Below are 19,826 nucleotides of genomic sequence, written 5' to 3'. Positions count from 1 at the left end.
TGGTCAGTTTCGGTTTAATTTCTGTGAAAGAACACTTGCATAATTTTATGGTTGGGGTTCACCACAACATGAGGAACTGTATTAAAAGGTCGCGGCAATAGGAAGGTTGAGAACCACTGCTTTAAAGAAAAGTCCATCTAAGACTCACATGCAAATGATGCTCTAATATAAACCATCTTCCCAGCACCTAACAGATGCCGTTTGCTTCTTGTCTCTTTTCCATAGAATTCTTGATGAACTGCTCCACTATGGGCTGCCAGCACCACTGTGTCCCCACTCTGAACGGCCCAGCCTGTTATTGCAACAGTTCCTTCCAGCTGGCCGAAGACGGGAAAAGCTGTAAAGGTAAGCAAGAATGAGGAGAGAGATGGCTGGCAGGTGCCTCTGGAAAACCTAGTTAGGCTGTAGGTTTTATAGGTAGAGCTGTGTTTTTCCTCCCCATTTTAGTCCATGAGAAAGTAGGGTCAGTTTTATTTACTGAAAGACATCTAGTGCTGTAGAAAATCTGGATCTGGAATTTAGAACTCTTGATTGACAGTAAGCAGCACTAGTGCATTAATTAATGGCGTTGCTCCTACATCATGTTTCGGAAAAAGCGATATGGGAAAGCTTGATCGTAGGCTTGGCCCAGGTAAGCCCAGTATCAACAGAAGTTAAAGGTCAGTTTATTCCTGGTTAGTATTTGGACGGGACACCGTCATGGAAGCCCAAGATGAGAAAGTGGCAAATTACTGTATATACTCGCATATAAGCCAAGGCACCACAAAATATTTAAAAAGGTATCTTACCACAAAATATTTAAAAAGGTAAAGGTATCCCCTGTGCAAGCACTGGGTCATGTCTGACCCTTGGGGTGACGCCCTCTAGCGTTTTCATGGCAGACTCAATACGGGGTGGTTTGCCAGTGCCTTCCCCAGTCATTACCGTTTACAAAATATTTACTGACATATAAGCCAAGGGTGGGAAATGCCCCATATCACAGGCTCTCCCATCCAGCCTCCTCCCCAAAAAACAAATACAGAAAAGTCAGGAGGATGAATCGCTGCTGGTTTTTGTACCCCGCTTTTCACCCACAGAAACCAAAAGAATAGTTTGGAAGAAGAGGAAGAAGTGAAGGCAAAAGGGAAAAAAAAGATCAGAGTCCCTCAGTCAAACTGTTGATGTCCTACAAGCTGCCAGAGCAACTATTGGCTGGCTGGAGCAGGCTTTTATTTCATTTACTGCATATACCCGCGTATAAGCCGAGGAGGGCTTTTTCAGGGTGAAAAAAGGTGCTGAAAAACTAGGTTTATACGTGAGTATATAGGGTACCCCTATTTGTCTCTTGCCTTGAAAGCGTTAAGGCGGGGGTAGTCAACTGTGGTCCTCCAGATGTCCATGGACTTCAATTCCCATGAGCCCCTGCTAGCAAATGCTGGCAGGGGCTCATGGGAATTGTAGTCCATGGACATCTAGAGGACCACAGTTGACTACCCCTGCGCTAAGGGATCACCATAATTTGGCTAAGCCTTGTTGGCGCTTTCCACCAAGAAGCATTAAAAACTGCACCATTGATTGCTCTGTAAAGGTGGTTTCATAAGTATTCAGATAAAAGAGTCACATCATTTTTGCTGATGGGTAAGCATTTCACTTTTCAAATGCCATTTTTGGCTAACAATAGAGTTTGGTATTCCTCTTCGGATTCAAACAGGATTCTGGCAGAAGACTTAGAAACCGGAGGTTGAAGGCGAGTTGTGGTTTGATAGTCTTTAAGACTATCTGTGTTTCGAGAAATCTCAGCCTGGCAGGCCAATACTTTGCAATCGTGACCTATTAAAGCCACTTTGAAATGAATGGGCATTACGTTTGTTTGTTTGTTTGTTTATTTATTTATCTATCTATCATACTTATATACTGCCCTCCCCGGAGGCTCAGGGCGGTTTACATCATAACAAGGAACAATACATAAAACGGTCTATAAAAACATGTGAATAACCTTATAATAGTAACAACTAATAATTGTAACCAGATAACAGTGCAACAGCACAATATAACAATATAGCAATACAGCAGTACAAACAGGTCCAGGGCTTATTGATGGAATTCTGAGGGGGGCGGGGGGGCCCTTTGGTCGCTACTGATTACGTCTGGTCTCGGCCAAATGCCTGGTGGAGGAGCTCCTTTTTGCAGGCCCTCTGGAACTGTTTAAGTTCCGTCAGGGCCCTGATCTCCTCCGGGCATTAGAGCATGATCTTCCATTCGCACACCTACCCTTCATTTCAAAGTGGCTGATATAGGGCAACTTTCCCAGTGGATTGTGACATCAATAGAACGCCCTCTAAGAAGAATTTAATATGTAATTTCATTTCCCCCAGTCATTTTAATTTGCAAAAAAACCCTGTCTTTCTCTGTAACCAATTTGTCTACTCACAACAGCTTGTTATTGGAGCACATTTTATATATCAAACAAATTAGGGATAAAATGACTTAGTTGGCTTCATGCCCCTCATTTATTAAGCACTGTACACACAGTAAAAGGTTGGTATGTTTTCGTTAGACCTCCCCCAGACCAATATGTTTCAATTTCCCTTCCCTTTTAATAGATTTTGACGAGTGTACTGTGTACGGTACCTGTAGCCAAACCTGCCACAACCATCATGGTTCCTACATATGCAGTTGCGTTGAGGGGTATCTTCTCCAGCCTGACCACAAATCCTGCAAAGCCAAGAATGGTAAGAGATTAATTCTTTCATGCCTTATTCTGCAGTTCTACAGGGCACTTCTGTTATCCCCTTTATCTTCTTATTACTAGAGTACAGTTTTGTTGAGGTGTCAGTTTTTCCAATCCCAGATATATATAAAATGGACTTATGGGTTGATGGGTGGCTCATTTATTTCTATCCCCTCCTTATACCGTAATTGCTTTTCCTCTTCCAGCAGCCCACAGCCATTCCCCCTTCCATATTTCTTTCTTTGTCTCCTGCCATCCCACCTATATATTTCTGTCTTTTCTCCCCTCCCATTGGCAGCCCCAGCAGCCTGTCTCTCTTGATTCTCATCCATTCACCCACCAATGTTTTCTTCTTTACCTCCCATCACTGGTTCTTATCCTTTTTCCTAACTCCTTCTTTCTTGTACCTTTATCAGTGTCTCTCTTTGCCCTGCTCCTTGTTGGTTCAAAGTAACTGAGGCATGTAAGCCTTGGCAAAGTAGTTTAGGGTTGCTTAGCATTTCTCTAAATTACTCCTCTAAACTTATGGCATAGCCTTGTGAGATCTTGCTCAGCATTCTTTTCTCAAAACTATAGGAGGCATTGCTTACTTTTAAGTGCTGCAGGTAGAAATCTGAAACTTTATTCTGTATCATAGTCCAGATTATGTGGAACCCTGGGGTTTCTTGAGGGCTCTGAAAGGGTTTCCCAAATAGGTGGGAGTTAATTTTTAATATATTTTAAAAATTTTAAAAATCATTTATCTGGAGATATGACCATGTATGGGCCTGTCGGCCCACCCACCCCTCCCTAAATGGATAGTGATGGGCCTGGAGGGGGTGGGAAGGGGAGGGGCCCAGGTAGATGAATAAACAGCTATACTTCCTAGCTTTATTTATTCCTTCTTTCCTTCCTTCCTTAGATTTTTAGCCTGCCACTCTCCAGGGACTTGCGGGAGTTACAATATACCCCCCCCCCATTAAAACATGGTAAAACCCCCTCCCATAACAAACAACAAAACAAAGCTAATGGAGGATAAAACAAGATTGGTGGTATAATCCCTTCCCCCCATCCCTACTGTTATGCTGGATATTACTACGTATCCTGAGGAGAGTCCCCCATTGTTCCTGGCTCTGACCTCAACCAAAGATCTGGCAGAAGAGCTCTGTTTTGTAGGCCCTGTGTAGCTCTGATAGCTCCGTCAGGGCCCTAAGCTCTCCTGGGTGCTCATTCCACCAGGTCGGGGCCAGGACCAAAAAGGCCTGGATCATTCTGTATGATTGTGCCACTTGGGGTTTCTCAAAGGCTGAAGCATATTTCAGGTTTCTGAACGGTGAAAAAGTTGAGAAAGAGTGGTTTAGGACAGTGGTCCCCAACCCCCAGTCCGGGGACCGGTAGCGGTCCATAGATCAGTCGGTACCGGGCCGCAGCTCCTCCTCGTCCTCCTCCATGGCAGCTGCCTTGGGGGCTGCCATGCCACTCTGCCACTGGATCACCTTTGGTGCTCTCCGGCGGCCGCGTGGCTGGGGCCCCCCTCAGCTTGGCACTGCGCAGCTGCTGCTGGCAGCGCCCCTCAGTGAGCAGCGGAAAGTCAGGGGTGCCGGTGGGAAAACAAGCGGAGCAGGGGTTCAGGTGGCAGCAACGTCTCTCGGCAAATGACTACCCCCCCCCCCCGGGCCTCAGTAAAATTGTCAAGCATTGACCAGTCCCCGGTGATAAAAAGGTTGGGGACCACTGGTCTAGGATACTTCTCTTGCTGTGCCTTTGATTAGGTTCATCCTAGGATGTATGGATCTCTGATCATTATTATTATTAATTGCCTTTATTACTCGCCCTTTCTCTTCGGAATAGAGTCCTCATTAGCTTTATTTCTCTATCAGAACCAGTGGACCGACCTCCAATCCTGCTCATTGCGAACTCTCAGAACATCTTAGCTACTTACTTGAGTGGGGGCCCCGTCCCTAACATCACTCCCACCAGCACCAAGCAGACCACAGCCATGGACTTCAGCTACGTCGAAGACACAGTCTGTTGGATCCACGTCGGAGACAGTGCCTCTCAAACCATCCTGAAATGTGCCAAGATCCCCAATCTCAAGGGTTTTGTGGAGGAGCGCTCCATCAACATCTCTCTCAGTTTGCATCGTAAGTAGATTACTGGTTATAATACAGCCCTCATAAAGGTAAAAGGTTAAGGTATCCCCGGTGCAAGCACCGGGTCATGTCAGATCCTTGGGGTGATTCCCTCTAGCGTTTTAATGGCAGACTCAATACGGGGTGCTTTGCCAGTGCCTTCCCCTGTCATTACCGTTTACCCCCCAGCAAGCTGGGTACTCATTTTACCGACCTCGGAAGGAAGGAAGGCTGAGTCAACCTTGAGCCGGCTGCTGGGATCGAACTCCCAGCCTCATGGGCAGAGCTTTCAGACAGCATGTCTGCTGCCTTACCACTCTGCGCCCCAAGAGGCTCTTGAGCTTCTTTAAAGGCGACTTCTGCTGATTGTTCCGTCAGAACACACAAGTCAATGAGAGTTTTTTTAAAAAGTAATGTGGTCTGGTTATAGTTTTTTTTTCTTGTGTATATTTTATGCCTGGAATCATTAAAACAAACAAACCGATGCGTAGCAAGTAGAAATGTATATTCTTTGGCAGAAAACAAGCTAATTTTATTACCACTGAACTTTGAATGGAACAAACAGAAAAGGACAACTTTTTTTGTGGGGAGGAGATGGTCTTTAGTAGATGTTAATTAAATTATTCATAACCTTGTCCCTTGAGGCAAGGTTTTAAATCTCCATTGCACAAATTGGATGCTGCTGCACAGGAGGACTTGAACAATTTGCAGCAAGCCACTCAGGGATTCTTTAGTTTCTTGGGCAATACTTGTGGCTGGAATATTCCCCTGTCCTCATCTTCCATGTGCTTTATACAGCCTTCTACATTATCATGGACGGCAGGCTGATTGGAATAGACAGTATAACAAGTGAAATAAGGGAGACTAAAATGGTTAAAGACTCCTAGCAAATTTGGGAGGAGGTTTTCTGCTGTAATCAGTCTTGAGCAGGCCAGTTTTAACACTGCCTTCTTCAGTGCACACCTCCCAGGAAATTTATGCTGCAAGCTCCTTCTGGATTCTTTAGGATCATCTATTATTTACATGTTCTGTTGGCATGTATAGTTTTGTTTTCCACACAGTTCTCCTCAAGGGAGTTTACATTGAGGGTTGAAAGTATTTATTTATACATATATATGGCCCGCTTTTTTCTGCCCACAGGGAACCAAAGCATCTTACAACCAAGAAGCCTCCGCTATAGACATAAACAGCAAACATTATATAAGCAAACCAATTAAAATAAGCTCTTGGGAAGTCTTTAGCTGGAGCCAAGTCTACAAACAGTAGAGGGATGCCTGGCTACCATCTTTTGTTGTATTTAGCCTTCATTTTCCTTGACCTGGTTAGCCCAGGCTAGACCGATGTTGACTCCTTCCACACACATCGGATAATACACTCCCAGTTTTTGCAGGTGGATTTTCTGAAGTACATTGAAAGCGCATTATCAAACATGTGCAGGATGGACCTTTGTCAGATTTTGGGAGCTAGGCAGGGTCAGCTCTAGTCAGTCCAGGCTACATAGAAGTTGGCAGTGACAGCTACCTTTTAACATCTCCTGCCTTGAAAACCTCATGGAGTTGTTTTAAGTTGGCTGAGACTTTATGGAAACCCCTGCCAAAAAACAACAACAACAACAACCAAATAGCCTTTATTTTTATTTCTTTACCAAATGTTTATATCATACCTTTTCCCAAGGCTGTGCAAGATCTCTTAGGTCACCAAATAAAACAGTCCTCAAATACCATAAAAATAAACTTATAATAAATCCATCTAGTAACAAAGAGTTAAAGCTAGTATCTAGTATGATACAGTCAAGCAGGAGGGAAGGCAGCATGGTCTGTTTTGATCTTATAACATCTCGGAAGCTAAGCAAGGGGTAGTACCTGGATAGGGGTACCTATCTGTGGATGTCCAGGGGGTCCATGGGAATTGTAGTCTGCAGAGGAAGGTGGTGGCAAATTGACCCTGCTTCTCACTTACCGGAAAGATGGTGGTTATTCGACAGCACTTGCATATTTATAATATAGAAAGTGAAAATCCAAGCCCCGCCTTGCAGCCATTTCAGCCTAACAGTGGGGCTAATATGCTTCCCAGGGAGGACAGATTTAAATGGCTTTGTCCTGGTACAATTAAATAAATACAGGCAGCCACGGGAAATGGTTACAGTCTCAGTATAAGAAAAAACACCATGGCATAGCTGGCAAAACTGACCTAAAAATTCAAAGGTTCATATAAAAGTAATCTTGTTTTTTTATTCCATTGGTATGTATTATTCTGCATGAATGTGCAACGAGATTCCGCTTCTCAATACCTTGTTTCACCTCCGCTTGAAAATTTCAACAAAAAAAAGGTTTTGCCCTGCTTCTGCAACCACTTATCCTCACTGAAAGGAAGCTGGCGCTGCACAGACAATCTGGCACTGCGCCTCCTGTCCTGCAGCTCCCCTCTTATCTTATTTCTGTGTCGTTCCCGAGGCTCTGTTGACAGGGGTGGTGATCTGGCCAGCAGCTGACTCTCTGTTGCCAAAATCAGGGCTGAGGGGCTGCAAGGCCATTGTGCTGGGACCTGGTTGTGGATCCATGTCTGGCTGCTCAGAGACTGCCTCCTCCTGCAGCGTTCCTGTTTCAGGCTGGGGGTTTGGATCGGGTATGCTGGCTACCCCTTCCTCTGAGGAGCCCTCTTCATCACTTGACACTGCTGGAGCTGGCTGGTCCACAACAGGCCTGAACAGCCGAACTGGAGCGGATAAAAGGGCAGTAAATGTTTGGGGAAGGGTCTGCACCTGAACATCGGTTCAGAGGCGTTTACCTGGGCCATGCCGAATTTTGGCTCGTGAACCGGTTCATACCCATCCTTATGGGGCCCAGTTTGGTGAAGTGGTTAGGAGTGCAGACTTCTAATCTGGCATGCCGAGTTCGATTCTGCGCTCCCCCACATGTAGCCAGCTGGGTGACCTTGGGCTCGCCACAGCACTGATAAAACTGTTCTGACCAAGCTGCCTCACCCACCTCACAGGGTGTCTGTTGTGGGGAGAGGAAAGGGAAGGTGACTGTAAGCTGCTTTGAGCCTCCTTCGGGTAGAGAAAAGTGGCTTATAAGAACCAACTCTTCTTCTTCTTCTTCTTCTTCTTCTTTCTTCTTCTTCTTCTTCTTCCTCTTTCTTCTTCTTTTTCTTCTTCTTCTTCTTCTTATGCACTGGGAACTTCACTGTTCCACCCCCCTGTGAGGAGCACAGATCAGGGGTGGATGAGGTGCACCAGCCAAATCCTCCCCCGAGTGGGTGCAGGAAGAGGTGGGGCAAACTGCCACAACTAAAACTAAAACATGAAACCTCCAGTGCGTAAACGGTCTTGGTTGTGAGTGGAGTTTGTTTGATAAAGCTGTTGATGAAAATGCCAATGGACTGAAGCCATCCCAAGCGTCATTCAGAGGGCCTTGGCTGATCCCACAGAATTTTTTTTCTTTCTCTACTCAGGCTCGGACCTGAATGTGACCCCTGACAGTACGCAGAACAAGAATTTGGAGAAAATGTTCCTGTGTCCGTCTGTGGTTCAGATGTCTGTTTCCTTGTTTGTTTTTCCAGGGTGAACAGAAACCTGAGTTATTCATGATAGAATACCCACAGTGAGACAGTGTGGCTGGACTAGATGCTGCAGAATTATCCCAGCCAGAACGTTTACATCTTAAAAGTAACTTTACAAGTTTTAGAGGAGACACACGTACACACACAAACGCCAAAAGGAAATCGACACTCCAGCTTTAGTGTTGCAATCCTGTGCCTACAGATAAGGCCTATGGACCACAGTGGGACTTACTTTAACCTAAACATACAATGGTTTGGGCAGTAGATTAATAACAGACTGCATGAAGTACTTTTTATCCCACACAGACATGGAGAGTTAATTGGTAGAACACATGAACACAAGAATCTGTTTTATCCAGTCAGACTTGTGGTGGGTCAAGGTCAGTATTGCCTGCTTTGACTAGCAAGAACTCTCTGACATCTTCCATCCCTTGCCTGGCTCAGATCCTTTTAACTGGAAACAGAAGGGCTGGACCTTCTGAGCTCTATTGCTGAACCACAATCCCTCCCAAATGGAATCTCTGGCCGCTAGACTTACAAAGGACAACCCTTTCAATGGCTGTTAGCCATGAATGGTAAACTATATTATCAGATTCACAGGCAGGAGTCCATGAATCCCCAATGGACATACAGTAGGGGGATGCCTGTGGTCTTCATACCTTGCTTGTAGACAGGATGCTACAATTGAAAAATCATAGAATCATAGAGTTGGAAGGGGCCATACAGGCCATCTAGTCCAACCCCCTGCTCTACGCAGGATCAGCCCAGAGCATCCTAAAGCATCCAAGAAAAGTGTGTATCCAACCTTTGCTTGAAGACTGCCAGTGAGGGGGAGCTCACCACCTCCTTAGGCAGCCTATTCCACTGTTGAACTACTCTGACTGTGAAAATTTTTTTCCTGATATCAAGCCTATATCATACTTGTAGTTTAAACCCATTACTGTGTGTCCTCTCCGCTGCAGCCAATGGAAACAGCATCCTGCCCTCCTCCAAGTGACAACCTTTCAAATACTTAGAGGGCTATGATGTCCCCTCTCAACCTCCTTTTCTCCAGGCTGAACATTCCCAAGTCCCTCAACCTATCTTCATAGGGCTTGGTCCCTTGGCCCCAGATCATCCTCGTCGCTCTCCTCTGTACCCTTTCAATTTTATCTACGTCCTTCTTGAAGTGAGGCCTCTAGAACTGCACACAGTACTCCAGGTGTGGTCTGACCAGTGCCTTATACAATGGGACTGTGACATCTTGTGATTTTGATGTGATGCCCCTGTTGATACAGCCCAAAATGGCATTCGCCTTTCTTACCGCTGCATCACACTGACTGCTCATGTTTAGTTTACAATCCACAAGTACCCCAATGTCTCGTTCACACACTGTTACCTAGAAGCGTATCCCCCATCCAGTAGGCATGCTTTTCATTTTTCTGACCCAGATGCAGAACTTTACACTTATCTTTTTAAAATTGCATCTTGTTCTCATTTGCCCATTTTTCCATTGTGTTCAGATCTCGTTGAACTCTGTCTCTATCTTCCCGAGTATTTGCCAGTCTTCCCAATTTGGTGTCATCTGCCAACTTGATAAGTAGTCCCTCCACCCCCTCATCTAGATCATTAATAAATATGTTAAAAAGTACCGGACCGAGTCCTGAGGTACCCCGCTACTCACCTCCCTCCAGTCTGATGAAACACCATTCACAACAACTCTTTGAGTGCGGTTCTCTAACCAATTCCCTAGCTACTTAACTATCTGAAAATCCAGATTGCAGTCCTTCAATTTATCCATCAGAACATCATGGGCTCAGTACTGTGTGGCTTATGGGTCTGAGTGAAGATGACATTTTGAAGGCAATTTCGCGTGGACTTGAGGATATCGAAATGCAAACTTTATCTTCCATCCCATGTAATACCTGTGCCCCCCCCCCCCCCAATTCTGGGGCATTTCACCCAACTATAAACTCCTACCTGCTTATCTTGATCAGATGGATTCTCATTTGGCCAGGAGGGCCTTCCTTCTTGCCAGAGTCAACCCATTCCCCTCAAGTGTGTCCTGGGGAAGATTCCATCAGATTCCCACCTTCAAAAGACTCTGTCTACATGGTTGTAAAGTCCCAGACACACTACTGCATATTGTCTTGGAGTGTCCAGTCTTCTTACCCTAACGAGCTTCTATCCAATCATATTTGAGCAATTTAAATTCCAAAGCCAATTCTCAATCCCTCATCATTGAATTAATGCTTTCAGAAAAGGATCCCATTAAACTTGCCAGGGTATCCGATGCCCTTGGGAGCATGTTCCAAATAAATAACTTATATTTGTTAGTGCAGGAACGTAGTATTGTCTAACCCATTTTGTTTCCTTGGATTGTGTTTGCGTATGCCAATAAAGGTTTCCTGAGTCTTCAGTCTAATCCTACAGAGTTCACCTTCTGTTCTTTGGCATCTCTGGCATAGGTGGGCTCAGGCTGAACCCAAACACAGAGAGAAAAATATAAATCCTTCATGGGTAATGTCCGGTAAGTTGGGAGTCTAATGGGTTGATGGCACATCCCCCTATAACAGTGAAAAGAAATGACTGGTGATGCTTAGCTGTGTCAGCTAGACCACGGGGTAGTCAACCTGTGGTCCTCCAGATGTCCATGGACTAGAATTCCCATGAGCTCCTGCCAGTTTGCTGGCAGGGTCTCATGGGAATTGTAGTCCATGGACATCTGGAGGACCACAGGTTGACTACCCCTGAGCTAGACCACTTTGTGGCATTCCCTGAAAAAAGAGAGCAGAGGGGGCAATACTTCAGCCCCATCTGAAATTAGCCTTTTTTAGGTCTAAATAGAGCAAATGATTAACAGTGTCACGGGCATACTTTGTCACAGAATCCTCCTACATGGTAGGAATGATCTGAGTGAAGGTGCTGTTGGATAACCAGGAACAAAAGAGACAGTGGATTCAAAGAACAAGCATTTAAAGGCGACTCCCAAAGTTCTAGGTTTCTTTACTTCTTAGCAGGAGGTTGGATTGTGAAATGTCACTGATCCTGAAGCTGTGGGCTGCCCTTTCCACCTTCGTTGGGCAGGGGGCAGGATCTGAGTGTTTGACATTCTAGGGAGGAATGGGATCCAGCGGAACCTTGATGTCAATGCTTTTGATTAGCTCATGGCAGAGAATCATTTGGTTCGTATAGATTTATCGGTGTGTATTATTTCAAATGGTTTGGGAAGAAGGAAATAAAAAAGAGCCACATTTTTGCTTCTGAAGTTTGCCTGGGAATTCCTTCCTTCCTTCCTTCCTTCCTTCCTTCCTTCCTTCCTTCCTTCCTTCCTTCCTTCCTTCCTTCCTTCCTTCCTTCCTTCCTTCCTTCCTTCCTTCCTCCCTCCCTCCCTCCCTCCCTCCCTCCCTCCCTCCCTCTCCTTCCTTCCTTCCTTCCTTCCTTCCTTCCTTCCTTCCTTCCTTCCTTCCTTCCTTCCTTCCTTCCTTCCTTCCTTCCTTCCTTCCGTGCAAGCTCCATCAGGATCCTCAGCTCTCCTATGAGCTCATTCTGCCAGGTCAGGGCCAGGAACACAAGGGCTCTGGCCCAGATCAAGGCCAGGCAAACCTCCCTCGGGTCAGGGATCTCCAGTAGATTCTCACCCCCAGAGTGAAGCGCTCTGCGAAGGGGCATAAGGAGACAAGCGTTCCCTCAGATAATTACTCCCAACGCCCAAGATCCTTGTATGCAGTTGCATGCAAGGCTCTTTTCAAGCTCTCTTCCAGCACACACAGTTGACAGTAGGTTAGGTGGGGGTCAGACAAGGTAGGACAAATTTTGATGGGAGGACTAGGGTAAAAAAAACAAGCAAGATTGCCCACCGTTGCATACACACACACAAAATGTCAAGGCAGAGGACCTTTCTTAAATTCCTCGGCCTTTTTGCATGCTTACTGGTAGGAATATGAGGTCCAAATGTTTTCTCAGCAGTTCACATGACCCCCCCCCCCTGAAGAGTGGTTGTTATTATTTCCTGTTATTTGGGCCTTGGGGTTTGTGGATTCTTCCCTCTTGTGAAATAGATAGTGTTTTGTATTGTGCCTGTGGGTAGCCGCTAGGAACTCAGGCTCCAATACTGGCTGTTTTCTCCTTTCCAGCCTTCCTTGGCTCTCCTTTGGGTTTCTTTTTCTTTTTTTCCTTTTTTGTTTTCCACCAAGCAAGCTCCCTGCGTAATTTCATCGAGGATGCTAGTCACATGTTGTGAAATCCAGGATTGAGCAAAGAATTTAAGTTGCATCGTTTTTATGCCGGTTATTTATTTTACTCCTGCATTGCTGTTGGCCAAATAGTCTGTACTTCCCCGCCTGGAGGTAGTGGGTTTATAAAATAACCGTTAAAAAAAAAAAACCACAATTCTGCGCCATCTGGGAGGCAAGATGAGTCATCCAGAACAAGCTGCGTGGATTATGGTTGGATTCCCTGTTAAGCACCGTTGCCATAACGGAGCACATCTACTTGCCTGTAGCTTTATGTTACATGGCAGATCCTTCATAAATGGAGAATTGGTGCTGTTGCCAAATGGTAACCAAACCATCCTTTAAATTTTCTAGTAGAAGTTATACTGTGGTTTATGTCACCCCTTCTAGTTCCCAGTTCTGTCTGGCTCATTCCACCTACTTCTTTTTCCCTGTTTTTGGTGAATTGATCACCCAGAGAGAAGGACCCAGGACCAGGCAATCCTTCTTCGGCTTCTATACCAGTCTGTCCGTCCTTCCTTCCTTCCTTCCTTCCTTCCTTCCTTCCTTCCTTCCTTCCTTCCTTCCTTCCTTCCTTCCTTCCTTCCTTCCTTCCTTCCTTCCTTCCTTCCTTCCTTCCTTCCCTCTGTCACTCCCCACCTTCCCTCCCTCCCTCCCTCCCTCCCTCCCTCCCTCCCTCCCTCCCTCCCTCCCTCCTTCCCTCCTTCCTTCCTTCCTTCCTTCCTTCCTTCCTTCCTTCCTTCCTTCCTTCCTTCCTTTTCTTTGTCACCCTACCTACCTACCTTCCTGCCTACTTAACTGAGCAATAATGAAACACAAATATATAAATAAATAAATATAAACAAATAGAATAAAAAAGGAGGGGAGGGAACAGACCCTTATTCATAAAACTAGAATAAAATAGGACAATCCCAATATAATAGATGCAAATTTCACAGAACAGTCACCCAACCACGAGGTGATGAATTTTACAGGTGGCGGCTCCCTGTTAGCTTTCAAATGGGAGACCTCTCCGAAATCTCAAATGTGTCTGTATGAGTTCCTTTGAAGAAGGCTGTGATCCCCATCAAACGAACAATACACTCAAGAAATATTTCCCCCCTTACCTACTACTATTTCTTTTTTATTCCATGAAAATTTAATGAAGTCCATCAGTTTCCTTCTTCCTCAGCCAATTTCTGCTCTTGAGAAAATGTTCTCTGTGCTCCAAATAGAGGAGGACAAGGAGGAGCCGCGGCCTGGTACCGGCTGATCTACAGACCGGTCCCGGTCCCCGAACCGGGGGTTGGGGAGTGCTGATATACAGAGTTAGCTCCTATACATAAAATGATATTATATCCGCTGTGGGCTTTAGTCAGTTCTCTAGACCAGAAGGCCAGATAAAACCAACTGAGACCTCTAATGTTTCCAAAGCAGGCCCAAGGTCAAGGGAAGCACTTTCAATGTCCAGTTACAGTCGTGTAGGAGCCTATCCAATAGTGATGGTTCTCTTTTTCAACAGTGACTATCAAAACTGGGGCTGTGTGCTTCAGCCGCTTCGTCGAGTACTGAAGCCCGAGGTGGCCAGCGCCACATCGCAGAAGGGAGGGGCGGCACTATCAGTGGAGTGCCAGCTGGCGCCCGAATGCCGGCACAGAGTTCTGCGCCTGTGTGCAGCTACTGACTGGTGTGCCAGCGCCACCCCTCCCCTCCATGCCGTGGCACTGGCTGCCTCAGGCTTCAGTGCTTGCCGAACCGCCCTGGACCACTGCTCTTTGTTGTTGTTAGGTGTGAAGTCGTGTCTGACCCATCGTGACCCCATGGACAATGATCCTCCAGGCCTTCCTACCATTCCCCGGAGTCCATTTAAGCTTGCACCGACTGCTTCGGTGACTCCATCCAGCCACCTTATTCTCTGTTGCCCCCTTCTTCTTTTGCCCTCAATTGCTCCCAGCATTAGGCTCTTCTCCAGGGAGTCCTTCCTTCTCATGAGGTGGCCAAAGTATTTGAGTTTCATCTTCAGGATCTGGCCTTCTAAAGAGCAGTCAGGGCTGATCTCCTCTAGGACTGACCGGTTTGTTCGCCTGGCAGTCCAAGGGACTCACAAGAGTCTTCTCCAGCACCAGAGTTCAAAAGCCTCAATTCTTTGACGCTCGGCCTTCCTTATGGTCCAACTTTCATAGCCATACATTGCAACTGGGAAGACCATAGCCTTGACTAGAAGCTCTTTTTCTGGCAGGGTGATGTCTCTGCTTTTTAGGATGCTGTCTAGATTTGCCATAGCTTTCGTCCCCAGGAGCAAGTGTCTTTTAATTTCTTTGCTGCAGTCCCCATCTGCAGTGATCTTGGAGCCCATGAAAATAAAATCTGTCACTACCTCCATTTGTTCCCCATCTATTTGCCAGGAATTGAGAGTGCTGGATGCCGTGATCTTCGTTTTCTTAATGTTGAATTTCAAGCCAACTGCTCTACCCCTTCTCAATGTGGTGTTTGTGCCACATGAGAATATGGTTCATGCGGAATAGAAAGTGGAAGATGCACGAATGGCTGTGTTCATTTCAAGGTGAACATCCAGACTTCTCCTGTGCCAACCCTCATGCCAAGCTCTCTTAGTGCAAAGGCTCCAGAGAACTAAAGCAAGACCTCCACTCACAGCTAACGGTGCCAATTCCCAGCTCTTGGAAGAACAACCATCTCTTCTTGCTGCTTTGGATGGCAGCTACAGTTGCCGGGGAAATTTTCAAACATGACATTGCATTGCACGAACATCTGTTCACTGTAATAGCTAAATGGTATTTCCGTTTCCAGAGGCAGCCTGCTTTTCAGTAACAGTTGCTGGAATACGGAACGGACCCGTCGATTTCGTCCTCTGCTGGTAGCTTCCACAAGGCACCTGGCACCCCTGTGAGAAACGGGGTGCTGGACTCAATGAACTTGCTGTGTTTTTATCACCGGGGACCGGTCAACGCTTGACAATTTTACTGAAGCCCGGGTAGGGGGGGGGTATTCACCACTGCTTGAGCCCCTGCTTAACTTGCTTTCCTGCCAGTGCCCCTGACTTCCCGCCGCCCACTGGGGGGCGCTGCCTGCAGCAGCTGCGCAGTGCCATGCCGAGGGTGAGCCCCAGCCATGGCGGCCGCTGGAGAGCACCAAAGGTGAGCCGGTGCCAGAGTAGCAGGGCAGCCCCCGAGGTAGCAGCCGGGGCGGAGGACGAGGACGAGCCACGGCCCGATACCAATTGATCCACGGACCGGTCCCAGTCTCCAGACCGGGGGTTGGGGACCGCTGATCTAGCGGGATTGTACCTATGTTACGTTAATTTACATGGAAGTGTGTGACTATGGCTGCTTAGAGACCTCCATTGTTGGTTTCAAGAACACGGTGTCGATTTATTTAAAGAGTGGCTTCTTTTGATTTCCTCTTTGTAAAAGTTCTAGATGTGATCTGTAGCACACAACAGCCCGATTCGTTACGTTAAACACAACAGTAATGGATCCTTCTCTTTAATCCAGGTCTGCTCCCCCCCCCCCCCCCCAGTGGGAGATGTGGTTGTCAGAATGCAAGAGAAAAAAGAGGTTTGTCAGTGCAGGGTGGTGAACCTGCTTCCTTTTTGTGGCTGTGGCCGTCTTCCACATTTTCAGCTTACCCCCCCCCCCAGTTGCTCATTACTTAATTCTTCCCTGTTCGTGCCCCAAAGTCATGTCTGATACAAAGCCTGGCTGGGAGAAAAGCACACAAAATGGACTGCAAGCTCTGGAGTTCCTTTGCTTATGTGTCCTTGGTCGGTCCTTAAAGGTAAAGGTATCCCCTGTGCAACCACCGGGTCATGTCTGACCCTTGGGGTGATGCCCTCCAGCATTTTCATGGCAGACTCAATACGGGGTGGTTTGCCAGTGCCTTCCCCAGTCATAACCGTTTACCCCCCAGCAGCAAGCTGGGTACTCATTTTACCGACCTCGGAAGGATGGAAGGCTGAGTCGACCTTGAGCCGGCTGCTGGGATCGAACTCCCAACCTCATGGGCAGAGCTTTCAGACTGCATGACTGCTGCCTTACCACTCTGCGCCACAAGAGGCTCTTTGTAAGGCTGGTCCTTACAAAAGGCATTACATTGATTGCGTTTGTGTCTTTGGCAGCTTTACTTTTGGACCAGCGGGGCTGTAAACAACATGTATGCTTGGGGGCAAGAGTGCCTGGTAGGATGGGAGGATAAGCAGTCAGCGAGGAAGAAGGAGCCGGCGTTCCTCATCTGCATATTCCTTTTTTGCCGCTTAGATCGGATCTTCCCCTACCTCCGCGCTCTGTGCTTTTAGTACAAACCGGCATTTAAAGAGCAGTGTTTGTGCTCGTCATGTCTGGGTTTGCCCCGAACGTTGGGGCTGCGTATAATTATAAGCGTAGGAAGGGAGATTAGTTTGAAAACGTACCCTGTTTGGTCTTGGAAGGGGTGCTCTCTAATTAGCTGGAATGGTCTTTTTAACCCGCTTTGTTCCTTTTTTTTTTGCTTCGAGATTCTTTCTAGTTTTTCCCCTTTTCTCCTTACAAGCTGAAGTCAAATTATTCTTTTTTTCTTCCTCTCTGTTTCCAAGGGGCTGCCTCTGGCCTTTGAATCCTTTGAATCTGGGAAGGGACATGGGAAGGGCATACCTCCAGTGCCTTCCCTTTGATCTTGGGGGGCCGTCTGCCCTCTGAAGTCGTAGGAGAAACTATCCCTGAGCTGCACAGTAAAAGTTGTAGATGACCCAGGACAAATATAAATGTGTCCTTGAGATGGTGATTGAATATCTTTCTGGCCAAGACACCTGCTCTGCCATTCCATCTCATTCTACAGGCTGGTGTCATGGAAAAATTAGAACTGCTTATGTTTGTGTGCTTATCCTGAGTAGGTCTGCAGGGATGCTTCCTGGTAGTGAGGTTTTCGGAGGCATTTCTTTATGGCTTCTACTTTAGGGAATTGTGCCTGCAGGTTCAGAATCTCCAGCAGGTGTCAAGGATGCTTTTAGTGGTAAAGAGACGCAGACTCTGATCTGGAGAACCGGGTTTGATTCCCCGCTCCTCCACCTGAAGCCTGCTGGGTGACCTTGGGGCAGTCACAGTTCTCTCAGAACTCTCTCAGACCCACTTACCTCACAGGGTGTCTGTTGTGGGGAGAGGAGGAAGGGAAGGTGATTGTAAACCACATTTAAACTCCTTAGGGTGGAGAAAAGTAGAGAAGATAGAAGGAAAACCTCCCCTTTTTCTTCTGTCGTTCCCAGGCTGCACTTGGGCCAGGGACTATGGTTGGTCAGGCAGGGGTTTGGCTCAGACAGGTCAAAAAAGCATTGACTCAGGTACTTTGGGGTTGTCCGAACTAATTCGCCCATGTCTAAGTCTCACTCAAATGCTGCTTTGCACCTGTCTTTTTGGCTGGGTGGGAGGGGCTGGAAGAAAGCAGACTTATGGGAGCTAAATGACAGCCTGGCTGGCTGCGGTGGGAATGAAGCACCTTTCAGGTGAAGCAGGTGCTTGTATGAGGATTCCGACAGGACTTCTCCTTTGTTGAGGTCAGCTACAAAATGCCCATTTAGAATTTTTCTAGCTGTTCTTTCCTGGTTAGAGGAACCTGCAGGGGTTGGGGCAGTCGTGTTCCAGTACTCCAAGAGTGGACTGACCAATGTAGTGTACAGTAGGAGTATGGCCACTTGCGATTTTGGGGGGCATGCCTATGTTGGTACAGGCCAAGACAGCATTACCCACAGCCTCACACTAACTTTGTGAATGTGATGATCCAGAGCTTTGGGTCAGTATGCATGTTACACATTTGAATTTCATTCATTGTAGTCAGAATCAGAATACCTTTATTGGCATACGGATTCATTTAGTCCTTGGCAAACCAGCCAGCCTTTTGGGATGGTACCTTTGCCAGTTTAGTGGAGTGGTTAGGAGTGCGGACTTCTAATCTGGCATGCCGGGTTCGATTCTGCACTCCCTCACGTGCAGCCAGCAGGGTGACCTTGGGCTCACCACAGCACTGATAAAGCTGTTCTGACCGAGCAGGAATATCAGGGCTCTCTCAGCCTCACCTCCCTCACAGGGTGTCTGTTGTGGGGAGAGGAAAGGGAAGGCAAATGTAAGCCACTTTGAGACTCCTTCAGGGAGAGAAAAGCAGCATATAAAAACCAACTCTTCTTCTTCTTTGCACAGGCTAGGAGGATTGAAATACGAATTAGTTCTGTTCTGAGGCGATGGTAGCAATTGCCACGTAGCTTTCTAACTCAGACAGATCTGATTTTTTCTTCTTGTCCCAGGGCCAGCCAGTTTTCTTCCAAGATGACAAGTTGGCCAGTTACTGACAACACCTGTATGCAGCTGGCTGGGTGCCACTGACGTTGCCATCAAAGCGGCTGGCCAAAAATAGCTCCCCCTGCATAACTTCTCCCTACTGTAAAATTGCAGTGACTCATTGTATTGCATATTTTAGAATTCCTGGCTGGCTGTTTTCTCATTTTTACCCCCCCCCCCCCTTTTCTTTTTTTTCCTTCAAGGAACTGGCATGTGGATGACCTGACTCATCATGCTTTCAACTTTTTGCCCTTGAGATTCATCGTGGTTTTACTGGTGCTTCTTCTGTGTGCAGCTGTACCTTGGAGCCTAAGTCACAGGAAGCACCTGTGCCCCCCCTTCCACCCCCCCCCCCTGTACTGCTTGGACAATGCAGAATGCCACACAGCCAATGCCTGTGCAGTGCTGGCTGTATACATTTCCGCTTTAATTATTGAATTATTTGTTTGTTTGCTTCTTTAATTTCTAGTCTGCCACTCCCATGAGAGGCTCATGGCAGGAAACAAAGTATTCCCCAGTAGAATACCCTTTAAAACCCCAACCTTGCAGCTTAAAATCAACCTATTCTGGTGGTGATAAAATCCTCCTCCCCCCTCCCACCCCCACTCCAAAACACCCTGGCTGCGGTGAGGGAAAAGATGACCCATTTAGCTTAGGGAGAGGCCTTGATCTTATCTGTCCCGGCCTCAACCAAAGACCTGGCAGAAGAGCTCCGTTTTACAGGTAATAAATAAAGCAGAATTGTGGACTAAGAGGAAGATCAGTTCTGTGACCCAAGTAAATTATATTAATTACACAAATGTAGATGGCACTGAGGTCTCTGCCGACCCTTAGAAATCATCTTCTGCTTGGCATGCGTAAATGGGCAGTTAAAAGTAGAACACCAGCACATTGTTTTCCCTTCTGCTAAGTGGGGAATCTTGCTGTGGAG

General features: G+C 46.7%; 1 protein-coding gene across 6 annotated transcripts in view; it reads left to right on the top strand.

Annotated features, from left to right (window-relative positions):
• Window positions 1-19,826, top strand: part of LRP1 (LDL receptor related protein 1) — a 423,359-nt gene that overhangs the window by 174,391 nt on the left and 229,142 nt on the right. For all 6 annotated transcript variants that reach the window (XM_077329218.1, XM_077329223.1, XM_077329222.1 and 3 more), the window contains 3 exons: window positions 226-345; window positions 2,583-2,711; window positions 4,570-4,833. In XM_077329218.1, the coding sequence (XP_077185333.1) occupies window positions 226-345; window positions 2,583-2,711; window positions 4,570-4,833 (513 nt within the window). The remainder of the gene's footprint in view (window positions 1-225; window positions 346-2,582; window positions 2,712-4,569; window positions 4,834-19,826) is intronic.

Source organism: Paroedura picta, chromosome 3 (genome assembly GCF_049243985.1).
Source record: "Paroedura picta isolate Pp20150507F chromosome 3, Ppicta_v3.0, whole genome shotgun sequence".
Classification (NCBI taxonomy): domain Eukaryota; kingdom Metazoa; phylum Chordata; class Lepidosauria; order Squamata; family Gekkonidae; genus Paroedura; species Paroedura picta.
The sequence above is the reverse complement of the archived record's forward strand: the minus strand, read 5'-3'. Positions and strand labels throughout refer to the sequence as shown.